This window comes from Dryobates pubescens, chromosome 40 (genome assembly GCF_014839835.1).
Source record: "Dryobates pubescens isolate bDryPub1 chromosome 40, bDryPub1.pri, whole genome shotgun sequence".
NCBI lineage: Eukaryota > Metazoa > Chordata > Aves > Piciformes > Picidae > Dryobates > Dryobates pubescens.
In genome coordinates, this window is record NC_071651.1 from 274,313 (window position 1) to 298,547 (window position 24,235).

General features: G+C 70.2%; 3 protein-coding genes across 6 annotated transcripts; 2 read left to right on the forward strand and 1 right to left on the reverse strand.

Moving 5' to 3' along the window:
- Positions 1–247: 247 nt before the first annotated feature.
- On the reverse strand, positions 248–13,369 carry ITGA7 (integrin subunit alpha 7). Of its 3 annotated transcripts, XM_054177470.1 has the most exons (26): positions 13,191–13,369; positions 11,082–11,209; positions 10,669–10,748; positions 9,978–10,233; positions 9,147–9,281; positions 8,950–9,072; positions 7,112–7,319; positions 6,818–7,011; positions 6,600–6,688; positions 6,382–6,509; positions 6,072–6,167; positions 5,927–5,988; positions 5,662–5,831; positions 5,068–5,226; positions 4,595–4,695; positions 4,294–4,504; positions 3,698–3,781; positions 3,512–3,591; positions 3,324–3,401; positions 3,130–3,232; positions 2,203–2,379; positions 2,016–2,111; positions 1,710–1,823; positions 1,495–1,593; positions 1,278–1,403; positions 248–511 (listed from the first exon to the last, which is right to left on the reverse strand). In XM_054177470.1, the coding sequence occupies exons 1-26, from the start codon at positions 13,358–13,360 to the stop codon at positions 329–331; spliced, it is 3,450 nt and encodes a 1,149-aa protein (XP_054033445.1). In that variant the 5' UTR covers positions 13,361–13,369; the 3' UTR covers positions 248–328. The 3 variants fall into 3 exon arrangements, with proteins under 3 accessions (XP_054033445.1, XP_054033447.1, XP_054033446.1); XM_054177472.1 differs by lacking the exon at positions 9,147–9,281; XM_054177471.1 differs by lacking the exon at positions 8,950–9,072.
- A 3,152-nt stretch (positions 13,370–16,521) lies between these two features.
- Positions 16,522–18,269, forward strand: BLOC1S1 (biogenesis of lysosomal organelles complex 1 subunit 1). The gene is made up of 4 exons (XM_054177495.1): positions 16,522–16,610; positions 16,913–16,985; positions 17,942–18,074; positions 18,158–18,269. The coding sequence occupies exons 1-4, from the start codon at positions 16,550–16,552 to the stop codon at positions 18,266–18,268; spliced, it is 378 nt and encodes a 125-aa protein (XP_054033470.1). The 5' UTR covers positions 16,522–16,549; the 3' UTR covers position 18,269.
- A 1,215-nt stretch (positions 18,270–19,484) lies between these two features.
- Positions 19,485–23,839, forward strand: RDH5 (retinol dehydrogenase 5). 2 transcript variants are annotated; one of them, XM_054177427.1, is made up of 5 exons: positions 19,485–19,549; positions 20,913–21,258; positions 21,912–22,170; positions 22,815–22,978; positions 23,593–23,839. In XM_054177427.1, the coding sequence occupies exons 2-5, from the start codon at positions 20,946–20,948 to the stop codon at positions 23,814–23,816; spliced, it is 960 nt and encodes a 319-aa protein (XP_054033402.1). In that variant the 5' UTR covers positions 19,485–19,549; positions 20,913–20,945; the 3' UTR covers positions 23,817–23,839. The 2 variants fall into 2 exon arrangements, with proteins under 2 accessions (XP_054033402.1, XP_054033400.1); XM_054177425.1 differs by lacking the exon at positions 19,485–19,549 and adding an exon at positions 20,119–20,171.
- The last annotated feature ends 396 nt before the right edge of the window (positions 23,840–24,235 follow it).

A 24,235-nucleotide genomic window follows, 5' to 3' on the forward strand; every position in this document is an offset into this window, starting at 1 on the left:
CGTGGGTCCCGACCCTCCCCGTGGGGCTGAGCCCTCCCCGTGGGGCTGAGCCCTCCCCGTGGGTCCCGACCCTCCCCGTGGGGCTGAGCCCTCCCCGTGGGGCTGAGCTCTTGCGTGGGGCTGAACTGACCCCACGGAGCTGAACTTCCCCTGTGGGTCCCAGCCCCCTCCCGGGGGTCCGTCGCCCCCATCCCGCCTGTGCCTCCCTCCCGTGCCAACCCCAGCGGCTCCTCCGCCGCGCCCCGGGGGGGCTGCGAGGGTCCCGCAGCCAGCGGCCCGTGGCAGTGGCAGTGCCAGTCCCGGTGCCACCCTCCCGGGGTGGGGTTCGCTACGCCGAGGCGGGCGCCAGGTGCCCGTCGGTGGTGCCCCCCGGGCTGGCAGCCCACTCCTTCCTCTGGATGGTTCCTGTCTTCTCCTCCCGGAACTGCTGCCGCTCCTCCCGGGGGATCTTCACGGCGTGGTACTGGGGCACCGCGGGTGGCACTGCCCGCACCCGCCGGAAGAAGCCCAGCTGCGGGGCACCGGGGAGTCAGGGCCACGTGGGGCGACCCCCTCCCGGCACCCCCCGCCCCCGAGCGTGGCTTTGGGGACGGGCGGGGGGCGCTTGGCACCGACCGTGGCACAACACTGCGGAGCCTCTGCCCCGCTGCTGGGCACTGCCAACCCTCACATTTCCCAGTGTGGGCACTGCCAACCTTCACACATCCTATCATGGGCACTGTGAAGCCTCAAATGTCTCAGCTTGGGCACTGCCAACCCTCATCCCTCTGCCCTGGCATGCTGCTGGTCCTTGCCCAGCCCTGTAGCCCCCTGCCCAGGGGGCTGGCATCACCGCTCGCCCACCAGTGCCAGCTGCTCGGCCGCCAAGGGCTGCAGGCCCCGGTGTGCCCAGTGGGAGTTAGTGCTGTGCTGGCAGTGCCAACTGTGCCACTGGAAGAAGCTACACTGGGGAGGAAGCAAGAGGTTGGGCAAGGCCAGGCTGGGTGGCATGGCATGGGTAGGGTGGCATGGCACAACATGGCATGGCACAGCCAGGGTGGCACAGCAGAGCCAGGGTGGCAGAGTAAGGCACAGCATGGCAGAGAGTGGAGTGAGATGGCACGGGGTGGCACAGCATGGCATCACACAGCTGGGTTGCCATGGGGTGGCTCAGTTGGGGTGGCACAGCAGGGCACAAGGTGGTTGGGGCGGCACAACACTGCACATGCCAGGGTCCCCGTGCCCGGGGGAGGAGGGGGGCACACTGTGCCAGCGGGGGTCCCCTGCCCGTCCCTCACCTTCCAGAGGATGAGAACCAGCAGTGCCAGGAGCAGGATGCCAGCCAGCACCGCCAGGGGCACCACCCACCATGGCACACCGCCGGCCACCGCCGCCCCCGGGTCCAGGTAGATGGAGATTGGCATCTGGGGAGGGGGAGGGCAGGGCCGTTAAGGACGGGGGGGGGGGAGGGAGGTCTTGGGGAGGGGGTGGCACAGAGGGGGGGTGGCACCAGACCTGGGTGGCACCGTCCCTGAGCACCAAGTTCTTGATGGAGGAGGTCACCGAGACGCTGGCACGGACGATCAGCTCCACCGAGGTGACAGCCAAGAACTCCTGTGCCAGGGGGCACGGCACGGGCTCAGCCTGGCACAGGGGGGCCCTCCCCATGCCAGGGGGGCTCTATCCTCATCCTGGGGGGGGGTCCGTGCCAGCTCTGTGCCCCCCAGTACCTCCAGGAAGGTGCTGTTCCAGAGGCGCCCGCGGGCACGCAGCACCGCGGCGCGCTCGAAGCTGGGCAGAGGGCAGCGGAAGGGCTGGCAGCGGGCAGTGCCCTGGGCACAGTCCTGAGGGCCGAAGGGACAGGGCAGAGGTCAGCCTGGCCCCACGCGTGGGCACCCCGGGGGCGGGTGGCACCCCCGGGAGCCAAGGTACCCCCGGCCGGGGGAGGAGCTGCTGCCAAGGAACTGGGGCACCCCCGGGAGTGGCTGTGCCCACACAGATGCCCCCCCAGCAGCTGGCACCCCGCAGCCCCTCACCAGGGTGACGTTCTTCTTCTTCTCTGAGGGTGCTGGCACCCACCAGGACCCCAGCCTGGGGGGGGGCTCGGGGGGCTCAGCCTCCCCCTGCGGCTCCTGGAGGGGTTAGGATGGGCATGAACCGGGGGCGAGGGGCAGGGACCCGCCTGGCACCGGCGCCACCCCCTGCCCGCTCCCCCGGCAGTACCAGGGCGAGGCGCAGGGGGTTGGCACGGGGGGTGCAGGGCACTCGCTGCCCGGGGGGGGCCTCCAGCTCCAGCTGCAGAGGGTACAGCAACCATTTGCCGCTGGGCAGCTCCTGAGGCCACAGCAGGGTGAGGAAGGCTGAGCCCAAGGTCTTCAGCGCCTGGCCGCGGTGGGACACCTGCCAAGGGGGGGGGACGTGGCATCAGTGCCACCCTGGTGCCACCTCCCACCCCACTGCCACCCTGGTGCCACCCTGGTGCCACCTCCCACCCCACTGCCACCCTGGTGCCACCCTGGTGCCACCTCCCACCCCACTGCCACCCTGGTGCCACCCTGGTGCCACCTCCCACCCCACTGCCACCCTAGTGCCACCCTGGTGCCACCTCCCACCCCACTGCCACCCTAGTGCCACCCTAGTGCCACCTCCCACCCCACTGCCACCCTAGTGCCACCCTGGTGCCGCTTCCCACCCCACTGCCACCCTGGTGCCACCTCCCACCTCACTGCCACCCTGGTGCCACCCTGGTGCCACCTCCCACCCCACTGCCACCCTGGTGCCACCCTGGTGCCACTTCCCACTCCACTGCCACCCTAGTGCCACCCTGGTGCCACCTCCCACCCCACTGCCACCCTGGTGCCACTTCCCACTCCACTGCCACCCTGGTGCCACCCTGGTGCCACCTCCCACCCCACTGCCACCCTGGTGCCACCCTGGTGCCACTTCCCACCCCACTGCCACCCTGGTGCCACCCTGGTGCCGCTTCCCACTCCACTGCCACCTCCCACCCACCCCCCTGCCACCCCTTCACGTCCCCTCCCCCCCAGCAGTGCACAGGTTCGGCCGGGCCCCCCGCCCCGAGCTCCCCCCCCCCTCCCCCCATCCCCTTGTGCCCCCCGGGGCGGTGCCAGGCGCTGGGCACCCACTCACCGTCACCTCGAAGCTGACGCCGCTGCCCACCTGCCCTTCCCTCCTCATGGCGCTCTCCCCCCGCACCACCCCCCCGAAGAAGAGCCGGGGGGGCACTGCCACCCTGTGGGGGCAACCTGGGGGTCAGGACAGTTCCGGGACCCCACCCCCACTTCAACCTCCTGGCCCCCACCCCCTGCCCCCCTGGCACTCACCCTGTGACCGTGAGGGGCAGCTCGATGACCACTCGGGCACGGGCGACCACCGGCTCCAGCCCTGGCTGCTCGCTGATGCTGGGGGGGAGTTCCGGGGGGGGAAAAAGGGGGGGGGGGCCGTCAGGCATCACCCCCAAAACCCACCCAGGACTTTGCCACGACCCCACGACCCCCCCCCGCGGGCTCACGTGGACAGTGCCAGCTCCACTGCCAGGTCCGTGGTCTGCAGGGTGATGCCCAAGGTGCTGAGGATGAGGAAGAAGTGGACCTGGGGGCGGCGGGAGGAGGGTGAGGGGTGCAAAGGGGGGGAGGGGGGAGAGGGGGAAGGGCTGCAGGGGTCTGGGGGGGTCTAGGGGGCAGGGGGCTGTGCCCACCTGGGCTCCACGCTTCAGGGGGTTGCCCAGCTCGCACTCCACCCGCGAGCCGTTGGCGTTGGCAAGGCACAGCACAGGCTTGGCCTGGGGAGGGGGGCACCGAGATGAACCAGCCCCCTCCCCACCCCCCCCAAGCTTCTGGGGGACCCCGGCCCGGGAACGCCCCCCCCGGCACCCCCCAATATCCCCAGCACCCCCAGAGCCAGCTGCAGCCCTCGGCAGGAGCAGCCCTGAACCCCCAGCCCCGCCCCCAGCACCGCCCCCAGCCCCTTCTGCACCCCCAGCACCGCCCCAAGCCCTCTGGAGCCCCGGGGCGGACCCCATCCTGCAAGCCCAGCACCCCAAACCCCAGCCCTGCGCCCCCCAGCACCCCTGGGACCTTCTCCATCCTTCTGCACCCCCAGGACCATCCCCAACACTTTGCCCCCAGCACCCCCAGGACCATCCCCAACACTTTGCCCCCAGCACCCCCAGGACCATCCTGATCCCCCTGGCTCCCCAGATCCTATCCCACCACCCCCCCAGCACCATCCCTGTCCCCAGGACCATTCCCAACCCTCCGCCTCCCTCCTCCCCCTCCGTCCCCTGCCCCCCACCGCCGGCCCCGGGCCGTCGTAGGGGCGCAGGGCCGAGTAGGGCAGCTCCGGGGGGAAGGTGGCACTGAGGGAGGCCTCGTGGGCATCGTCGCCGTCCCGCTGCGGCTCCGCCGGGTCCGAGGGCTCGTTGGTGACCTGGATCTCCAGGGCCACATCCTTCTGGTCGCTCATGGCGAAGATGGCAGTGCCATCCTCGCCCCTGGGGACAGGGCTGCGGTGAGAATCCCCTCGCCCTCCCCCCCGCCAAGGCTCCGGGGGGCGGGGGGCACGGTGCCAGCGCCCCCCTCACCTGGGCAGGGACACGAAGTCTGCGTCCCCCAGGCGGGCACAGAACTGGAAGCGGAGCTGGAGGTTGCTCTGGCAGATCCTGTCCTCGCCGCAGCCCTGCTTCAGGAAGTGCACCTGGGGGGAGTGGGGGGGACGTGGGGGCACTGCGGGCACCCCCCCGCGACAGGGGACGTGGGGACAACCCAGACACCCCCCGTGACAGGGGACGTGGGGACACCCCCCAGGGCAGGGGATGTGGGGACACTCCGGGCACCCACCCGTGTCAGGGGGACACGGGGACACCCTGGGCCCCCCCTGTGATATGGGGACCCCCCCAGCCACCCCCCAGGACAGGTGACATGGGGACACCCCCCAGGACAGGGGGACGTGGGCACGTTCTGGGCAGCCCTCCGTGGACACTCCGGGCACACGCACACCCCCCCGTGACAGGAGGAACGTGGGGACACCTCAGACACCCCCCCGTGGGGGTCTCGGCAGGGCGCCCACCTCGGTGCGGAGGCTGCTGGGCTGCTGCGGGCTGAGGACCGGCGCCAGGGGGGGCAGGGCTGGCAGCGCCACCCTCCGGCCCCGCCGCGGTGCCGCCGTGCCCTGGATGCCATAGGCCAGGGTGAGGGCGATGGGACGCAGCTTGTCCCGGATGCTGTCCTGGGGAGGGGGGGACAGGCGTGAGGAAGAGGAGGGACAGGGATGAGGAGAAGATGGGGATGAAGATGAGGATGGGGATGGGGATGAAAATAAGGACGAGGAGGAGGAGGGGGAGGGGGATGAGGATGAGACTGAAGATGAGGATGAGGATAAGGAGAATGAGGATAAGGAGGATGAGGATGAGGATGGGGATGAGGAGGATGAGGATGGGGATGAGGATGAGGATGGGGATGAGGAGGATTAGGATGAAGATGGGGATGGGGATGGGGATGAGGAGGGTGAGGATGGGGATGGGGATGGGGATGAGGCCGGAGGCAGGGATAGGGACAAGGCTGGGGACGGGGCTGAGGCTGAAGATGAGGCTGATGGTGAGGGTGATGAGGGTGATGAGGGTGATGAGGGTGATGAGGGTGATGAGGGTGAGGAAGGACGCACGTGGAGGCGGAAGGTGGCGGCGCCGCAGCCCCGGGCGTGCTGCTGGGGCAGCTCCACTCTGCCGCTGAATTGGTGCTCGGGGTCCGAGGGTCGGCGGCCGAGGAAGGCCCCGCGGGGGGCATGGCCCTGCCGCCGCCGCTCCGCCTCGGCGTCGAACACATACTCCAGGACTGGAGGGAGGGCAAAAGAGGTGGGCACGGTGCCAGGGGGTGCCAGCCGCCACCCCTCACCCACCCTCTCCGGCCCACCCCCCGGGGCTGCTCACCGAGGTTGGGGCTGTAAGCGGCGGGACTGGAAGCGTAGCTGAAGCAGGCTCGGACCTCCACGCTGTGGGCACAGGGGGCGAGCTCAGAGTGGGCACCCACCCCCCTAACTGTGCCCTCCCGGGTGCCCAGGGAGGTGGCACCCACCAGACGCCCTCCTGCTGCTGGCAGTTGCTGCGCTCCAGGTCGATGCTGGGCGGCGTCAGGGAGAGGTTCCTGGAGACGTGGACCACAGGGCGAGCCCTGCCCGGGGTGGGGGTGCCAAGGGGGGTGCCACCGTGAGGGCAGACCCCCCCCACACCCCCCAAAGTGTGCCCAGGGGTTGGGGGCGTGCCCAGGAATCGCCTCCACCCTGTGCTTCCCCTCCAGCCCTGGAAGCGATTGCTGGGGAGGGGGATGCCCAGGGGCTGGGGGATGCCCAGGGGCTGGGGGATGCCCAGGGGTGGTTGGCACCCACCTGTACAGCACCACGGTGTCAGAGAGGGAACCAACCAGCAGGTCTGGGTACAGGTTGCCATCCACGTCCATGCCACCCGACAGGGAGTACCCAAAAGCTGTCACCCCCACGCCCTCCCCGTCCAGGACCTGGGCGGGGGGCACAGTGCCCACGACAGTCAGAGGGGGGGGCGGTGGCACAACGGGCATCATACCCACGCCCTTCACACCCCCCCTCACCTGAGCTGGCTTGGCCACGATGCCCAGGGTGCTGCCGTGGTAGATGTAGACTTTGCCAGCGCCATCAAAGGGGGCACCGACAGCCAGGTCTGGGTGGGCACAGGGTGGGCGAAGAGCAGGTGGTGAGGTGCTGAATGCCAACCGTCTGATGCCCCCCCCCCGGGTCATTTCTTCGGGGTGGGGGGTGGGGTGCGTGCCCCCTCCCTGAGCCCCCTCACCCTCAAAGCCGTCGCGGTTGAGGTCCCCGGCGGCGCTGAGGGCGATGCCAAACATGGAGCCCCGGGTGCCAGTCAGGCGCAGGGGGGTGGCCAGGTGCCAGCGGCCCGCGGGGTTGATGTAGACGTAGGCAGCGCCCCCGAGCTCCTCCTGGCGCTCAAAGAAGTGGGGGGCACCGACCGCCAGGTCCATCCAGCTGCGGGCACAGCCGCCCTGTCACCCCGCCCCGGCTGGGCACCGGTGCCACGCTCCGGGCACCGGGAGCGGCCGAGCCCTGCCCCCCGCCCGAGCCTCACCCATCGCTGTTGAGGTCCAGGACGGCCACGGCGTGGCCGAAGGCGGAGGTGAGCTGCTGCCCACGCAGCACGGCCTCGGGCACCAGCCGGTTGGCACTGTCCCGCCGCAGGATCACCACGGCCCCCGTGTGGTTGGCACGGGGGGCACCGCTGACGAAGCTCAGCTCCCGCCGCCGAGTCAGCCCCGTGCCGGAGTCCACTGAGAAGCCTGCGGAGATCGGGGGGGGGGGGGGGGGGTGGTGCCCGCCTGGTTGGTGCCCCCTCGGTCGCTGCCCACCTCGTTGATGCCCACCCAGTCGGTTCCCACCTGCTTGGTGCCAGTCTGGGTGGTGCCCACCTGCTTGCATGCCCGCCCCCGGGTGTTGTCCACCTGCTCGGTGCCCACCTCCTGGGTGGTGCCAACGCGGTTGATGCCCACCCGGACCCCCCCTCCTCTCCTTCTCTGTCTCCACTCAGCTCTGTGTGGGACCCCCTGAGGCGGGGGGGGGGCTCCTGCCTCAGTTTCCCCTCCTGGCACTCACTGGGGAGGGGCAAGACTGTGGTGCCCCCTCCCCAGCTCGGGGGGCACTGGAGGGTGGGCACGGGGTGGGGGGGATGGAGTTGCAGGGGGTGGGGAGGAGGGCAAGGACCAGCGCCCCCCCCCCCCCCCCCTTCCCTTCAGTCTGGGTGGAGAAGTGAAAGTTTGGGGAGGGGGTGGGGGGCAGGCTGGACACTCCCCCCCCCCGGCCTAAAGCTGGAGCTAGGCCAGAAGCCCCTTCCCCACATGCAGAGGTTGCTGCATGCAGCCCCCCAGGCAGCCATGCAGCCCCCCCAAGGCCACCCAGCAGCCCCCAGCCCCCCAGATCCATGCCCCCCCCCCCATGCAGAACCAGAGGGAACAGCACAGGGACAGTGGGGAGCTGGGGGGGGCCCACGCCAGGCTCTCTGTGTCCCCCTCCCCTATTGCTGGAGCTCTGTGTCCTCCCCCCCCGGAGCTCTGTGCCCCCCCGGGGCCTCTACCCCCTCCCCACCAGCCTGGCGCTGCCCCCAGCGCGGTGACACAGGACAGGGATGGGGACAAAGCAGCCCCGGGCGGGGGGGGGGGGGAGGAAGTTTGGGACCCCTCTCCGCCCCCACCCCGCGGGGAGGTGACAGCTGCAGGCGTGGGGAGCATGCGGGGGGGGGGGGGACACCATGTGGGGGAGGGGACACCATGCACACGCGCGTGCGGGGGGGGCGTGGTGTGGGCAAGGGGGGGCATGGGCAGCGCTGCGTGGCAGGGAAGGGTGGGGACTGTGGCGAGGGGGGGGACACGGGGGTGCGGCGTGGGGGACATGTGTGTGACACGAGTGTGACACGAGTGTGGCATGGGGCCGGGAGGGGGGGGGACGTGTGTGGGATGTGGGGACCTGTGCGGCAGGGGGACACGAGGCGGGGGGGGGACACGGGTGTGGGACGTGGGGACACGGGTGGGGGACACTCGTGTGCGGGACCTGCGTGTGCCATGACACGCGTGTGTCATATGTGACACGGGGACATGGCGGGGGGGGGACACACACACACACACCTGTGTGTGCCACGGGGCCCCGCGTGTGCCATACACCTGCCGTGGGGGCCACGTATGCGCCACGCGTGTGCCACGCGGGCACCCCCCCGGCGCCTGGCACGGCGCCGCTGCGATGCCCCCCCCCGGGCGCTTCCCTTTCGCCCTCTCCCTCCCTCCCCTCCGCCCCTCCCCCCCCCCCAGCAGCAGCGCTGGGCAGGAGCTGGGCACAGAGGGAACACACAGAGCACAGGACAGGGCTGCGGGTGGCACACACGGGAGGGTGGCACACGACTGGCACCTGGCGCTTACGAACCCAAGTAGCTATTGGGGGCCACATCGCCTGGCACGGCGCCGGGCACCTTCTCCCCGGGCTCAGGGCTTTTGTACACCAGCTGGTCGGGGTCTGAGCTCTCAATGTTTGTCACAAAGAGCAGCCCTGCGTGGAGAGGGCGAACCGGGCGGTGGGTGCCCGCCCCTTGCCCACCCCTCGACCTCCCCCACCCCCCGTACCCAGGTAGCTGTTGGAGGGCACGGGGATGAGGGAGGGGTCCTGCTCCTTCTCGCCCCCCGCCTCGTAGGGGCCATCGTCGTAGCGCAGCAGCAGGTCCGGGGAGCTCTGGTTGAGCAGCTCCACTCGCAGGGTCCCTGCCGGAGCGAGGAGGGTGAGGGGCTTGGGGGGGCGCGGTGCCCCCCGTCTGGGGGAGGAAGGTGATGCCACCCCCACCCGGCTCTGCCCCCAGCCCTTGGGACACGGAGAAGGCTGCTGAGGGCCAGCCTGGCATGGGCAGAGCGTTGGAGGGGTGGGCACAGAGCTGGGGAGGGGCACAGTGGAGGTCGCAGGTGCCCAGGAGCAGCCCGGCCAGCACCATGTACCACCCAGCGCCTGGTACTGGTGGGCACGGGACTGGAGAGTGGCACTCTGGAGGTCACAGGTGCCTGGGATGCCCCCAGTCGTCAGTAGGTCCAGTCTAGTGCCTGGTACCGGTGGGCACAGGGCTGAAGAGGGGGAGACTGGAGGTCAGAGGTGCCCAGGAGCAGCCCAACCAGCACCAAGTCCTCCCCAGTGCCTGGTACTGATGGGCACAGGGCTGGAGAGTGGCACAGAGGAGGTCACAGGTGCCCAGGACGCCCCCAGTCGTCACTAGGTCCAACCTAGTGCCCGGTACCGGTGGGCACAGGGCAGGGGAGACTCACACCGATGGGCACAGGGCCGGAGGGTGGCACCCGGAGCTCACAGCTGCCCAGGGGAGGACCCAAACCGCTCCAAACCTCAAGCTTGGGGGGGGGGGGGGCGGCGGGGGGGAGGTGCCAGGGCTGCCCCTCCCCCTACCCTTCCCTTACCTTTCCAGTTGTAGGTGCCAGGGGCGCCCAGCAGGATGTAGTGGTGGTCGGGGCTGAAGGCTGCTGCCAGGCCCTGCTGGCACGACCCGAAGCGGTCGTGGCCCTGGGGTCGGCCCTGGCAGAACTTCCATTCGCCGCCGTCCAGCTCGTCCCGGACGCGCAGGTCCTGGCTCAGCACGAAGCAGCGCCCGATGATGTCCCTGGTCTCCAGCGGCTGCCGCACCCGGTGCCGCGCCTCGTAGCGGTGGGCACAGGTCTGCCCGGGGCGGCATTGAGGGGCAAAGGTACCCAGGATGCCCTCAGTCATCGCCAGGTCCCACCCAGTGCCTGGTACTGGTGGGCACAGGGCTGGGGAGGGGGAGACTGGGGGGGAAGAGGTGCCCAGGATGCCCTCAGTCACCACCGGTGCCTGGTACTGGTGGGCACAGGGCTGGGGAGGGGGAGACTGGGGGGGAAGAGGTGCCCAGGATGCCCTCAGTCACCACCGATGCCTCGTAGGGGTGGGCACAGGGCTGGGGAGGGGGGCATCGGGTGGGCATCGGTGCCCAGGAGCACCCCAGCCATCCCCATGTCCCACCCGGTGCCTCAGACCGGTGGGCACAGGGCTGGGGACAGGGCTGAGGGGAGGGGGGGGGGGAGGGAGGGGGGGGTCAGGTGTGCCAAGGGATGCCAACCCCCCGGGGGTGCTCACCACGATCTTGCCACCAGCTCCTTGGCTCTTGACGCTCACCCCCAGCCATTGGTTCTCTTTGCTCTCCCGCTCGGGGTCCCCTGGTGGGCACCCCCGCGTCAGCCCCACCGGGACCACCCCCCCTCGCACCCCTAAACCTCTCCCCCTGCCCCCCTGGGCACACCCCTTGGGCACAGGCAGGGTCAGCCCCACCGGGACCCCCCACGCCCCAACCCCAAGTCCCTCCCGCAGACCCCCTGGGCACACCCCCGGGCACGCCCCCGGGCACACCCCTGGGCACACCCCCCGGGCACACCCCCGGGCACACCCCTGGGCACACCCCCGGGCACACCCCCCGGGCACACCCCCGGGCACACCCCCGGGCACACCCCTGGGCACACCCCCGGGCACACCCCCCGGGCTCCCCTCCTCACCTCCCTCGTCGATGGGCACTCGCCAGCAGTCGGAGAGCTCGGGGGTGAGGGGGCAGGCAAAGAGCGCCCCCGTGCGGTTGGCACCTTGGCTTGGCAGAGCTGGCGCCTGGGGGGCTCCCACCAGCAACCTGCCACGAGGGGACCCCCCCCCCAGGTTAGGGCACATGGTGGTGGGGGGGGTGGCACCCCGCCGGGCACACGCACAGCCTGGCACCCATCCAGAGTGTGCCCAGTGCCCACCCCCCCCCCAGCCCTGCAGCTGTCCCTGTGCCCCCACCCTGATTCCACACTGAGGTGCCCAGCGCGGTGCCAGCTGCAGCCTTGGCATGGCTGCTGCCAGGCCTCAGGCCCAGCTCACTGCAGGAGTGGGCAGGGGGCAGGGCATGGGAAGCGACCCCTCCCCCCCCCCCGCTCCCCTTTGGCACAACAGAGTTAGGGGCACCCAGAGCCCCCCACCCTGTGCCCCCTCTCCTGGCACCGGGGGCTCCTTGGCGGCCGTGGGGCAGCCGCCGGCCACCTCCGGCCGCTGTGCCCGGGGGTTGGTGGCCTCGGGACGTGGGGGGGTGCCCCGGGCGGGGGGTGGCGGCGGGGGCCGGTAAAAATAACCTGGAATTCACCCAAAATAACCCCGCGGCAGCAATGCCCAAAAAAGGAGGGAGCCGGCGGCACAGGAGGGCACCCGGCCAGGGCACCGGGGTGCCAGGGGGTGCCAGGGGGTGCCAGGGGGTGCCCAGGAGACAAAGGCAGAGCCCGCGGGGCCGAGCTTGTCACCCAGGAAGGGATGGGGGGGGGGGAGGGAAGGGGATGCGGTGCCCTCCTGGCAGGGCCCAGCGGTGCCCTCCTGGCACAGCCCAGCGGTGCCAAGGGCTCCACAAACACCTGCGGGGGGGCAGCGGGGAGTGAAAATCCTCCCCCCCCCTGCCCCCCCCCCCGAACCCCTCCCTTCCTCCAACCCATGGCCAGAGTGGGGAGGGGGCTGCTGCGGCAGGGGGGGTGGCGTCGGCCCGGCGAGGGGCAGCGACAGGCGGTGGCAGCTGCGGCGCTGGGGGACACCGAGCGGCTGGCAGGGGACAGCGGCCTGCGAGCTGGCACTGCCAGGGCACCCCCGGCACCAAGGGGCAGCCCTCCGCCCCCCCATACCCGCCCCCCTTCCCCCCAGCAGGCCCAGCACACCCGGGGGGGGTCACAGGAGCTGTGGGGACCGTGAGGGGACACCGGGGGGGGGGGGGCACAGGGAGGCAGCGGCTGGTGGGCACCTTGGCATGCAGCAGGTGGGCGGCTGGCAGCTCGGCGGGCGCGGGGGAGGCACCGGGCACGGCCCCGGGGTGGGGACAGCTGAGGGGGGTCCGAGGCTGCGCTCCGGACATCCCTCGCCCCCAAGCCCCCCCCCCCCCTTCCCCTCCCCCCTTCAATTCCTTCCCCTCTGCGGCTTCTGCTGAGTAATTGCCCAGGGGGGTCCTTGTGCCCACCCCCTCCAGCCCCTCAGGCCTCAGCACCCTAAGAGGTGCAGGGCAGGATCCGACCCCCCCCTGCCACTACCTCAGCGCCCTGGGGAGCGGCAGGACGCGGGGGGAGCCCCGGGGGTGCTGGTCCCCAACTCAGCGACCCGGGGCGGGGGGGACACGGTCCCGAGAGAGGGACACGGAGCTGGGGGGGACCCCACCTGGGGGGGCACAGAGCTGAGGAGGGGGCACAGAGCACAGGAAGGGGAACGACGCTGGGGGGACCCCAACTAGGGGGACAGGAGGAGGGGGGGGAGGAACACAGAGCCAAGGAGAGGACACAGATCCCAGCAGGGGGGGACACGAAGTGGAGGAGACGACGCGGGGGGACCCCAGACCCCGAGAAGAGTCACAGAGCGGGGGACCCCTCTCGGGAGAACCGCGGGGGGGGGGGACACCCACACCCAAAGAGGGGGGGAGGGCACAATCCGGGGGGTGGGGGACACGACCCAGGTAGACTTGGAGTTGGGGGGAGAGGGAGGGACACAGAGGACACAAACCCCCCCCAGGAGCGGCCACAGGCGGGGTGGGAGGTTGCGGGGGGGATCCGTTGCTCCCCCGAGCTTTGGGGGCTGGGGGTGTCCCGAGCGGCCCCCTCCTCACTCACCAGCTGGCAGGTTCGGGGCTGAGCTGCCGGTGCAGAGCCACCGCGAAGCCGAAGAGGCTTCCCCGGTCCCCATCCTTCAGCAGGGTGCTGCTCACGTCCAGGTTGAAGGCAGCGGCGGCCAACAGCTGCAGGCAGAGGCAGGACGCCCGGAGCCCCCCGGCCCCCTCCATCCTCCCTCCCGCCGCTCCCCCACCCCCCGGCCCCGGTTCCGGCTGCGGCTCCGGTGAGGAGGAGGAGGAGGAGGAGGAGGCAGCTCGGAAGGCTCAGCCCCTGCCCCGCCCGCTGCGGGCTGGGTTACCCCCGAGGGTCCCACCCTGGGGGGGGGGCTTGGGGTGGGCATCCAGCACCCTGGGGCATGGTACCCAGCATCCCATCCAGCACCCCGGGCATGGCACCCAGCACCCCGGGCATGGCACTCAGCACCCCGGGCATGGTACCCAGAACCCTGGGCATGGCACCCAGCACCCCGGGCATGGTACCCAGCACCCCGGGCATGGTACCCAGCACCCCGGGCATGGCACCCAGCACCCGGGCATGGTACCCAGCACCCCGGGCATGGCACTCAGCACCCCGGGCATGGCACCCAGCACCCCGGGCATGGTACCCAGAACCCCGGGCATGGCACCCAGCACCCCGGGCATGGCACCCAGCACCCCGGGCATGGTACCCAGCACCCCGGGCATGGCACTCAGCACCCCGGGCATGGCACCCAGCACTCTGGACATGGCACCCAGCACCCCGGGCATGGCACCCAGCACCCGGGCATGGCACCCAGCACCCCACACTGCACATCGCACCCCACATCCCAGGGCACGGCACCCAGCACCCCAAATCACAGCTTATAACACACCCCCCCCCACCCCTCCCCATTGCCCGGCACTCAGCCCCCCCCAGCCCCCCCTCCCCGCCACCACGCCCCTGCCACGCCCACACCTGGGGGCAGCTCTCAGAGCTCCTCTTGCCCCCCGAAGACCACCAAGAAATGGGGCTGGGGGCCGTGGGAGCCTTTGTGACCCCAAACAGCAGCTGGGGGGGGTGGAAGGCAGGGAAAAGGGGGAAGGGGGTAGGCAAAAAGGGGGGGGGGGGTAAGGAAAAGGGGGGGTAGGGAAAAGGGGGGGGGGAACGGGGGGTCAGGGGGGGGTCCCGTCATATTTTCCAGCCCAGCAGCTATTTTTAGCCACCCCCCCGAGGCCTGTGGGCTGAGCGGGAGCCGTGGGGCCGTGTGAACCAGCTCCGGGACATCCTTTTGGGGCGGGGGGGGAGGGATAATGACCCCTCCCAAAACCTGGCCGCTGCCCAGCCCCTTCCCCTTGGCATCCCCAATCCCTTCCCGACGTGGGAAAAGGAGGAGCCCTGGGCCTGGATGGGAACAGCTCCGATCCCGGGGGGGCTGCCTGTGTGTGGTGTCCTCCGGGGGGGGGTCGTGTCGTCGTGGGGGGGGGGGGACGCACAGGGGTCCCCAAAAGCGGCTGATGCCCATGGAAGCAGCTGGCACCGGGTGGGTAAAGAGCGAGGCGGTGCCAGAGCCAGGATTTGGGGGTCCTGCTGCCATCCCTTGGCACAGAAGAGGACCCGGGTGGGGGGACCCCCATCTCCTGATTCTCCCCCACCCCAAAACCCGCCCGGTGTGACCCCCGGCCAGCACCCCGGGACCGCGGGGGGCTCCCTGCCGGTGCTCCCCCGGGAAGCCTGAACCCCTCAACTCCCACCCCGGGACCCCCACCCCGGGACCCCTACCCTGGCTTCGGGATTCCCAACGGCGCGAGGGAAGGAACGGGAGAGGAGGGGGGGGGGGAGGGAAACCCCCTCCCGGTGGGGGTCAAAGCAGCACCGGGAAACCCCCCGCGAAGGGGCCGGGTCGGTACCGAGGGACATCCCCCGGGGCGTGCCCAGCACCGGGGAGGGGAAGGGTGCGAAGGGCGAGGGTGGGAGATTGGGGAGGGGTCGATCCCCCCCCCCAAGGAGCACCGAGCCCCATTCCTGGGCAAGGAGCGGCAGGAACCGGGCAGGGAGCGGTGCTGGGATCGGTGCCGGGATCGGTGCCCGCCCCCCGGCTCCCCCCCGCCCCCGCCGACACCCAAAGGCTTCCCGGGGAGCAGCCGAGCCCAAGGTGGGGTGCAGGGGGCGGGGGGCGTACCCCGCGCTCCATCACCCCCTCAGTCTCCCCTTCCCCGCTAGCACCGAGCCCAACAAATCCGCCCCCGCCGGTCGGGTGGCTGTAACCGGAGCCGGTGGCACCGGGAAGGCGCCGGGGGGGCGCCGGGGGGGCGGGGATGGATTTGGGACTATTTTTACTCCGCCGCTGCTTTATCTTTGGCCACATTTTACACCCCGGTTCCTGCGTCTGGAGCTCCCACAGCACCCCGAGTCCTGCCACAGCACCCCGAGAGCACCCCAAACCCTGCCAGGCCACCCCGAGACCCGCTGGAGCCCCCTGAGAGCACCCCAAAGCCCCCTCACAGCTCCCCAAGTCCCACTGCAGCACCCCAAAGCCTTCCAGAGCACCCCAAGACCTGCTGGAGACCCCTGAGAGTACCCCAAGTCCTGCCAGTGAACCCCCAAACCCTGCCAACGCCTTGGCACTGCCAACCCTCAGCCTTTTCTCCTCCCAACCCGAGGGGCTGAGGTGATGAGGATGAGGATGAGGAGGAGCTGGGGACATCTTCATCCCCCTCCTGCTGCCGCCGGGCCCCGGGCCAAGGCTTCGTCATCCTGGCACGGCTCTGGCAGAGCCCAGCCCGGTGAGCTCAGCCGTGTCCCGGTGCCACCCCGGTGCCAAGGGCTTTGCCGCAGCCCCCGCAGCGGCTGTGCCGCCCCCACCCGCACCTCCGGGTCCCATCCCCGGTCCTGCTCCTGTCCATCCCAGCCCCAGCCCCCCTGCAGCCCCCCTGCAGCCCCCCTGCAGCCCGCTCCAGACCCCTATAGCCCCCTGCAGACTCCTCCCGACCCCTACAACCGCTCCAGACTCCCCAGACCCCCATAGTCCCCCTCCAGACGCTTACTGAGCCCCTCCAGACCCCTATAACCCCCCCGACCCCTATATCCTCCCTCCAGAGCCCCTTCCAGACCCCTATAACCCCCCCCAGACCTCTATAGAGCTCCTGCAGACCCCCTAGAGCCCCCTGCAGACCACCCCCAAACCCCTATAGCCTCTGCAGACCCCCTGCAGCCCTCTGCAGACACCCCCAGACCCCTATAGCCCCTCCAGACCCCTATAGCCCCTGCAGACCCCCTACAGCCCCCTGCAGACCCCCCTCCCCCCGACCCCTAGAGCCCCCCTGGCTCCTCCACGGCCGCCGCAGGCAGCGGGGCGGGGCGCCGGCGCTGACGTCACGGTGACGCGGCGGTCACGCGCCGCCATGCTGTCCCGGCTGCTGAAGGAGCACCAGGCGCGCCAGAGCGAGCGGCGCGAGCTGCAGGGTGAGCCCCCCCCTCCCCGCCGCTCCCATTGGCGGCCGGAGACCGCGCGCGGCTCCCTATTGGTGGTCGGAGCTGCCGCTCCTCTCGCGGTCTCCCCTCATTGGTCGGCGGGGCTGTCCGTCAGGAGATGGGGGTTTGGGTGAGCCGCGGCCCCGAGGGGAGATTTTGGGGGGGGGGGAGGCTAAGGCCGGGGCTCGGTGATGTCACTGCAGCGGTCGCTGACGTCATGCGGCTGGACGATGGCGTCACGGGGGGCTGTGGGGGGTTGGGGTGATTGGTTGTGACACCCCCCCCCCCAACAGAGCGGCGGCGCAGGGATGCGATCGCGGCTGCCACCCGCCTGACCCAGGCGCTGGTCGATCACCTTAACGTGGGGTGAGCCGCGAGGACCCCCCCGGCTGGGACCCCCCCGGCTGGGACCCCCCCCGGCTGGGACCCCCCCGGCTGGGACCCTCCCCCGGCTGGGACCCCCCCCGGCTGGGACCCTCCCCCGGATGGGACCCCCCCCGGATGGGACCCCCCTCGGCTGGGACCCCCCCCGGATGGGACCCCCCTCGGCTGGGACCCTCCCCCGGCTGGGACCCCCCCCGGCTGGGACCCTCCCCCGGCTGGGACCCTCCCCCGGGACTCCTCCATCCTCTGTTCCCCCGGCCTGGACCACACTCCCCCCGCCCCCCGAGCCCCCCCAGAATCCCTATCCAGGACTCCCCGGGATGCTCTCATCCCTCCCGGCCAGGCTCCCCCCCGCCCCCCCCAGACCTGATCCCCCTTCCCCCCAAACAACTCCTGCCCAGGGACCCCCCCAGCAAGCCCCCAGCCCCTTCCCCTGCACTGCCCCCTGCCCATGGCCCCTGGTTCCTTAGCTTCTAAACCCTGCAGCCCAGGGACCCCCAAATCCACCCCCCTCAGCCTGAGGACCCCCAGCCCCTCCTTATGGCTCCCCAGTGCTTCCCCCCACCCACCCCCTTCCTGGGGACCCCCAACCCCCCCCAGCCCCTCCTTATGGCTCCCCAATGCTTCCCCACCCCCACCCCCTCCCTGGGGACCCCCAAGCCCTCCACCTGCAGGCCCCCAACCCCTCCTTCTGTCTCCCCAATCCTTCCCCCTCCATCCCCCCCTTCCCTGGGGACCCCCCCCCAAACCCTCCCCCTCCCCTTCCCTGGCCCCTTTCCCTCTCCACCCTGCCCCCTCCCCCCAACCCCCTCCTTCACCTGCGAGCCCCCAGCCCTTCCCTGCTCCTTCTCCCTTCCTCCTCTTCCCTTTCTGAGGTGGGACACCCCCTCCCTTCGCCCCCCCCCGAGCCTTTCCCGTGTCTCCCCCCTCCCCAAAAGGGTTGCCCAGGCCTACATCAACCAGAGGAAGTTGGACCAGGAGGTGAAGACCCTGCAGGTGCAGGCGGCGCAGTTCGCCCGGCAGACCGGGCAGTGGATCACCATGGTGGAGAACTTCAACCAAGCCCTCAAGGTGGGCCCCTGGGGAGGGGGCAAGGTGGGGACCCCCCACCCCTTCCCAATCCCCTTCCTGAGACCCTTCCCAACCCAACCCAGGAGATTGGGGACGTGGAGAACTGGGCCAGGAGCATCGAGATGGACATGAGGACCATTGCCACCGCCCTGGAGTACGTCTACAAGGGGCAGCTGCAGCCCCCCTGCTCCTGAGACCCCCACCCCCCACAGCCGGGGGCTACTGGGAGACCCCCACCCCCTCCCACAGCTCCTCCAGTAGCTGCTGGGCTGGGCTGAGAATCTGGGGGGGGGGTCCCAGGTGGCTGGGGGGAGCCTTTGGTGCTGGCATGAAGGCTGGGGGGCAGCAGGGGAATAAAGGCTCTGTGGTGCTGCTGGCAGGGAGGTGGTGCTGGAGTCCAGCTGGGGGCACTGGGGGGGCACTGGGGGGGGGTGATGAATGGTGAAGCTGTGGTGGCACCAAGCTGGGGTGGTGCTGGGGTGCTGGAGTCCAGCTGGGGGCACTGGGGGGGGCACTGGGGGGGGGTGATGAATGGTGAAGCCATGGTGGCACCAAGCTGGGGTGGTGCTGGGGAGGTATTGGGGGCAGGAAGCATGGTGGCACCGTGGTGGCATTGAGCTGGGGGGGCACTGGGGTGGTACTGGGAGGGTACTGGGGTGGCACTGGAGGGGTACTGAGGGGGTGAAGAATGTTGGCACCAAGCTGGGATGGTACTGGGAGGGTACTGGGGGGGTATTGGTGGCATGAAGAATGATGGCACCATGGTGGCACTGGGTTGGTACTGGTGACCTGTGGTGGCACCAGGGTGGCACTGGGGTGGCACTGGCAACCCATGATGGCACTGGGCTGGCACTGGTGACCTGTGGTGACATCAGGGTGGCACTGGGATGGCACTGGCAACCCATGATGGCACCAGGCTGGCACTGGGCTGGCACTGGCGACCCGTGGTGGCACTGGCAGCCGGAGGAGGCCCAGCCTGGCATGTGCTGGGCCCTGGCACAGCCTGGCCTGCCCCCTCCTAAGCCCCCCTCATCCTCTTTTCTGCTTACCCAGGGCTCTGAGAGCCTTTCTTGTGCTGCACAAAGGACTCCTTCTGCCCCAGGCAGCCTCTAATCCCCCCCCAGCCCCCCACCCCCAGGCCATGCCCCCTCTGCCCCCTCCCAGGGCACCCCGGGGGGGTTTCTATGAACCCTTAAACCGGGGGGGGGGGTCTCCCCTTCCTCCCTCCCTCCCTCCCTCTTCCCCCTGCTCAGGGAGTTCCCCCATGGGGAGCATCCCCTTCCCCCCTCCCCCCCAATCAAGTCGAGGGGGTCCCAGCCCTCCCCCAGCAGGACTGGGGAGGGGTCAGGGGGGGCTCAGCCCACTCTGAACCTTGGCCCTGCCCCGGGGGCAGGGGGAGGAGCAGCTGTGCCCCCCCCTAGGGCTCACTCAGCCTCTGCCACCGAGGCCACAGCAGCTCCTGGAGCCCTCCCGAGGTAGGTGGCTGCTGGGCACCCCCTTGGCACCCCCACCCCTTGGGGGGGAGCACCCCAGGGTGCCAAGTGAGCTGTGCCCCCTCCCCCCCTTGCCCCGTGGGAGTTTGTGGGGTCTCAGCCAGGGTTTGGGGGGTGGGGGGGGGTTGGTTTGACCTCCCCCATCCCTGCCCCCCCCCCCAGCTCTGAGCCTCTCCTTGGGGTGGGGAAGGGATTTGGGGGGGGGCTGAGCCTGGACCCCCCCCTCAAATCTTAACCCCAGGAGGTTTGTAGCCTCCTCTCAGCACCCACTGGGGGGGAGGGGGAAATCCCCAAAGACCACCCCCCCACGGGCCCCCCCCCTCCAAAACAGGGGTCCTGGAGGAGACCCCAGCCCCTCCTCCCCCCTCGCCCCCAGCCCCAGAGCTTCTTTAAAGGGGGGGGGGGGGGGGGGGCGGGGGTCACCTTTAGAGCAGAGGGCAGCTGGGGGGAGGAGGGCAAGGGGGGGGGGGGGGTGAAGAGCAGCTGAGGACCCCCCCAGCCCCCCCGAGCCCGGTGGCAGCCTCGGTGGCAGCCAGCAGTGACGCAGGGCAGGGCTAATCCTGGGCACGGTGCCCGCGGGCACCCCGGGGCCGGCCCCAGCCAGGTCAGTCGGACACCGGGCTGGGCACTGGGGGGGGGAGCCATGGGGGGGCTCACAACTAACCCGGGGGGGGTCTCACCCCCACCCTACGGGGGGTGGGGTGGTCTCAAACCAACGACCCCCAACCCCCCCGCCCCTGCGTGCCCAGGGGCACAGACCGAGTGCCAGGGGGGAGCTGCCTCGGGCTGGGGGCACTCCCTGGCGCCCTCCCTCCCCCTGCCTCCCAACTCCCACCCGGGGGGGGCTGACCCCCGAGTGTGGGGCAGGGAATTTGGGGGGGGGTGCAGGGGGGGGGAGGTGGGGGTCCTCTTCTTTTCCCACCCGGGGGGAGGGGGCAGGGGGGAGGGGGAAGGAGGGAAGGGGGAAAGAGGGAAGGGGGAAGGAGGGAAGGGGGAAAGAGGGAAGGGGGAAGGAGGGAAGGGGGAAGGGGAGGGGGAAGAGGAAAGGGAAGAGGAAGAGGGGAAAGGGGGAAGAGGGAAGGGGAAAGAGGAAGGGGGAAGGGGAAAGAGGGAAGGGGAAAGAGGAAAGAGGGAAGGGGAAAGAGGAAAGGGGGAAGAGGAAGAGGGGAAAGGGGGAAGAGGAAGAGGGGAAAGGGGGAAGAGGGAAGGGGAAAGGGGGAAGAGGGAAGGGGAAAGGGGGAAGAGGGGAAAGGGGGAAGAGGGAAGGGAAAGGGGAAAAGGGAAGGGGAAGGGCAAAAGGGAAGCGACCCCGGCCGAGCCCTGAGCCCTTTCCCCTCCCCCCCAGCCCCCTCCCCTGCCTGCCCCCTGCCCGGGCAGCATGTGGCTGCCGCTGGCGCTGCTGGCGCTGCTGTGGGCGCTGGGCTGGGCGCTGCGGGACCGGCGCCGCCTGCCCTCCGTGAAGGACAAACACATCCTCATCACCGGCTGCGACAGCGGCTTCGGCAACCTCCTGGCCCGGCGGCTCGCCCGCAGGGGCTACCGGGTGCTGGCCGCCTGCCTGACCCAGAAAGGGGCAGAGGCGCTGGAGAGAAGCTGCGCAGGGCACCTCCAGACCACCCTGCTCGATGTCACCAGCAGCGAAAGCATTCGCAGGGCGGCGGAGTGGGTGCGGGCTGAGGTGGGGGAGAAAGGTGAGGGGGAGAGGGAGGGGAGGGGGAGGGAGGGAGGGAGAGGGAGAAGGGGAGGGAGGAAGGAGAGGAGAAGGAGGGAAAGAAGAGGAGGGAGAGGGAGAGGAGGGAGGAAGAGGGAAAGGAGAGGAAGGGAGGAAGGAGAGGAGGGAAAGGGAGACAGGGAGAGAGAGCAGAGGGAGTGGGGAGAGGAAGGGAAGGGAGAGGGAGAGGAGGAAGGTGGTTGGGAGGGGAAGGAAGAGTGAGAGGGCAGCTGGGGGGATGAGGGCCTAGGGGAGGCGAAACAGAGCAGGATGGGAGCAGGGAGGGCGCTGAGGGGTGAGAACCAGCTCCTGGGGCAGGATGGGCACCAGGGGGGTGCCCAGGCGAGAGTTAGGCTCCCAGGGCGGTGCTGTGGGGCAGGATGGGACCTGGGCAGATGCTGCAGTTGGGGCCACAGGCTCCCAGGAGGTTCCCCCCAGCCCCCTCTGTGCCAGGTGGTTGTGCCTCAGCCTGTGCCAGGTGGTTGTGCCCCAGCCTGTGCCAGGTGGTTGTGCCCCCAGCCCCCTTTGTGCCAGGTGGTTGTGCCCCAGCCTGTGCCAGGTGGTTGTGCCCCCCAGCCCCCTCTGTGCCAGGTGGTTGTGCCCCAGCCTGTGCCAGGTGGTTGTGCCCCCCAGGTCTCTTCGGGCTGGTGAACAACGCCGGCGTCGCCAACCCGATCGGCCCCACGGAGTGGATGGCAGTGGAGCACTACCGGCAGGTGCTGGACGTCAACGCCCTGGGGGCCATCGAGGTGACCCTGGCACTGCTGCCCCTGCTGAAGCGGGCACGGGGCAGGGTGGTCAACACCTCCAGCGTCCTGGGCAGGCTCTCTGCCAACGGCGGCGGCTACTGCATCTCCAAGTACTGCGTGGAGGCCTTCTCCGACAGCCTGCGGTGGGCAGGGGCAGGGCAGGAGGGGGTGGGCATGGGGAGGGGGGGGGGGCAGGAGGTGATGGGCATGGGGAGATGGTGGGCATGGGGAGGCGAGGGCCAGGGGCAGACCCTTAGCCTAGCCCTGGGGAGGTGGTGGCCAGGGGGAGACCTTCTGCTGCCCTTCAGTGCTCCGGGAGGGCTACAGCCGAGCTGGGGACAGACTCTTGAGCAGAGCCTGTGGGGACAGGTCCAAGGGTGATGGTTTGGAGCTCCAAGAGGCAGCTTCAGAGTGGGGGAAAGAAGGAAAGGGGAAAGGAGGAAAGAAGGAAAGGGGAAAGAAGGAAAGGGGGAAAGAAGGAAAGGGGGAAAGAAGGAAAGGGGGAAAGAAGGAAAGGGGAACGAAGGAAAGGGGGAAAGAAGGAAAGGGGGAAAGAAGGAAAGGGGGAAAGAAGGAAAGGGGGAAAGAAGGAAAGGGGGAAAGAAGGAAAGGGGGAAAGAAGGAAAGGGGAAAGGGGAAACTTCTTCCCCATGAGGCTGGTGGGCACCGTCCCAGGCTGCCCAGGGTGGGCAGGAGCTGCCCCATGCCTGGACCCATCCCAGGTCAGGTTGTTTGGGGCTGGGAGCACCTCTCCTCCAGGCCTGACTGGCTGCTGGTGCCCCCCCAGGCGTGACATGTACCACTTTGGGGTCAAGGTGAGCATCGTGGAGCCTGGCTTCTTCAAGACAGCTGTGACCAACCTGGAGAGCATTGAGGCCTCCCTGCGCCAGCTCTGGGACCGGCTGGCACCGGAGACCAGGCTGAGCTACGGCGAGGACTTCTTCCACAAGTGTGAGTGGGGTGGGGGTGGAGGGCAGCTGGGGCTGGGGTTGGGCCTGGGTTGGAGCTGAAGTTGAAGCTGGGGTTGGCTTGGGCTTGAGATGGGGTTGGGGTGGAGCTGAAGTTGAAGCTGGGGTTGGGGGTTGGGTTGGAGCAGGGCTGAGGATGAAGTTGAAGCTGGGGTTGGGGTTGGAGTTGGTTTGCAGTTGGGGTTGGACTGAAGCTGAGGTTGGGTTGGAGCTGAAGTTGGGTTGGGGTTGGGATGGGGCTGAAGTTGGGTTGGAGCTGAAGCTGGTTTGCAGTTGGGGCTGAGCTGAAGCTGAGGTTGGGTCAGAGTTGGGTTGGGGCTGGGTCAGAGTTGGGTTGGGGCTGGGTTGGGGTTGGGTCGGGGCTGAAGCTGAGGTTGGGTTGGGGCTGGGTTGGGGTTGGGTTGGGGCTGGGTTGGGGCTGGGTTGGGGTTGGGTCGGGGCTGAAGCTGAGGTTGGGTCGCAGCTGGGTTGGGGCTGGGCTGGGGCTGGGTTGCAGCTGGGCTGGAGGGGGGGTGGGAGTCGAGCTGGGGTTGGGGGCTGCGCTGGGGCGGAGGGGGGGGCCGGGCAGGCCCCAAGGCCCTGCTGCCCCTCTCGCAGACCTGAAGGTGCAGAGGCTGATCATGACCCTGCTGTGCGACGCTGACCTGACCAAGGTCACCTGGTGCATGGAGCACGCCCTGGCTGCTCGCCACCCCCGTGCCCGCTACAGCGCCGGCTGGGATGCCAAGCTGCTCTGGCTGCCAGCCTCCTACCTGCCCTCCTGCCTGGTGGACTTTGCCCTGGCCACCATCCTGCCCAAGCCTGCCCACCGGGTCCGCTAGGTGCCCACGAGGTGCCCCCCGTGGCCGCCAGGACGCCCCCACCCCCCCAGTGGCCCCCAAAGGGCTGTGGGACCCCAACCCTCACCCAGTGCTGTGAATAAAGTGGGGGGCAGCACAGGGATGTGGTGGTGGTCTTGCTGGGGGGGGTGGTGGGGGGTGGAGACCCCAACTCTGCACCTATTGACCCTTGGGATACCACCTGGGCTCCTCTGGTCCTCCCCCAGACCCCTAGAGACCCCCCCCCAGCCCCCCCTACCCCCCCAGACCCTTAGGCTGCCAGCTGAGCCCTCACCCAGGACCCCTCTAGCCCCACCCAGGCTCCTCTAGCACCCACCCAGACCCCTATAGCCCCCAGGGACCCCCTATAGCCCCTTGGGCTGCCAGCTGGGCTCCTACAGTCCTCACCCAGAGCCCCCCCA

Bases quoted from the DNA above. Each gene is read 5' to 3' on its own strand.
- ITGA7 (XM_054177470.1), bottom strand. From the start codon at position 13,360: ATGGAGGGGGCCGGGGGGCTCCGGGCGTCCTGCCTCTGCCTGCAGCTG. The intron at 5,832-5,926 runs GTGAGCAGCCCC...CCCTCCCTCCAG, and splicing joins CGCTTACAGCCCCAACCTCG to TCCTGGAGTATGTGTTCGAC. The intron at 512-1,277 runs GTGAGGGACGGG...GGTGCCCCGCAG, and splicing joins TGGTTCTCATCCTCTGGAAG to CTGGGCTTCTTCCGGCGGGT.
- BLOC1S1 (XM_054177495.1), top strand. From the start codon at position 16,550: ATGCTGTCCCGGCTGCTGAAGGAGCACCAGGCGCGCCAGAGCGAGCGG. The intron at 16,611-16,912 runs GTGAGCCCCCCC...CCCCCCCAACAG, and splicing joins CGAGCGGCGCGAGCTGCAGG to AGCGGCGGCGCAGGGATGCG. The intron at 16,986-17,941 runs GTGAGCCGCGAG...CCTCCCCAAAAG, and splicing joins GTCGATCACCTTAACGTGGG to GGTTGCCCAGGCCTACATCA.
- RDH5 (XM_054177427.1), top strand. From the start codon at position 20,946: ATGTGGCTGCCGCTGGCGCTGCTGGCGCTGCTGTGGGCGCTGGGCTGG. The intron at 22,171-22,814 runs GTGGGCAGGGGC...GTGCCCCCCCAG, and splicing joins GCCTTCTCCGACAGCCTGCG to GCGTGACATGTACCACTTTG. The intron at 22,979-23,592 runs GTGAGTGGGGTG...CCCCTCTCGCAG, and splicing joins CGAGGACTTCTTCCACAAGT to ACCTGAAGGTGCAGAGGCTG.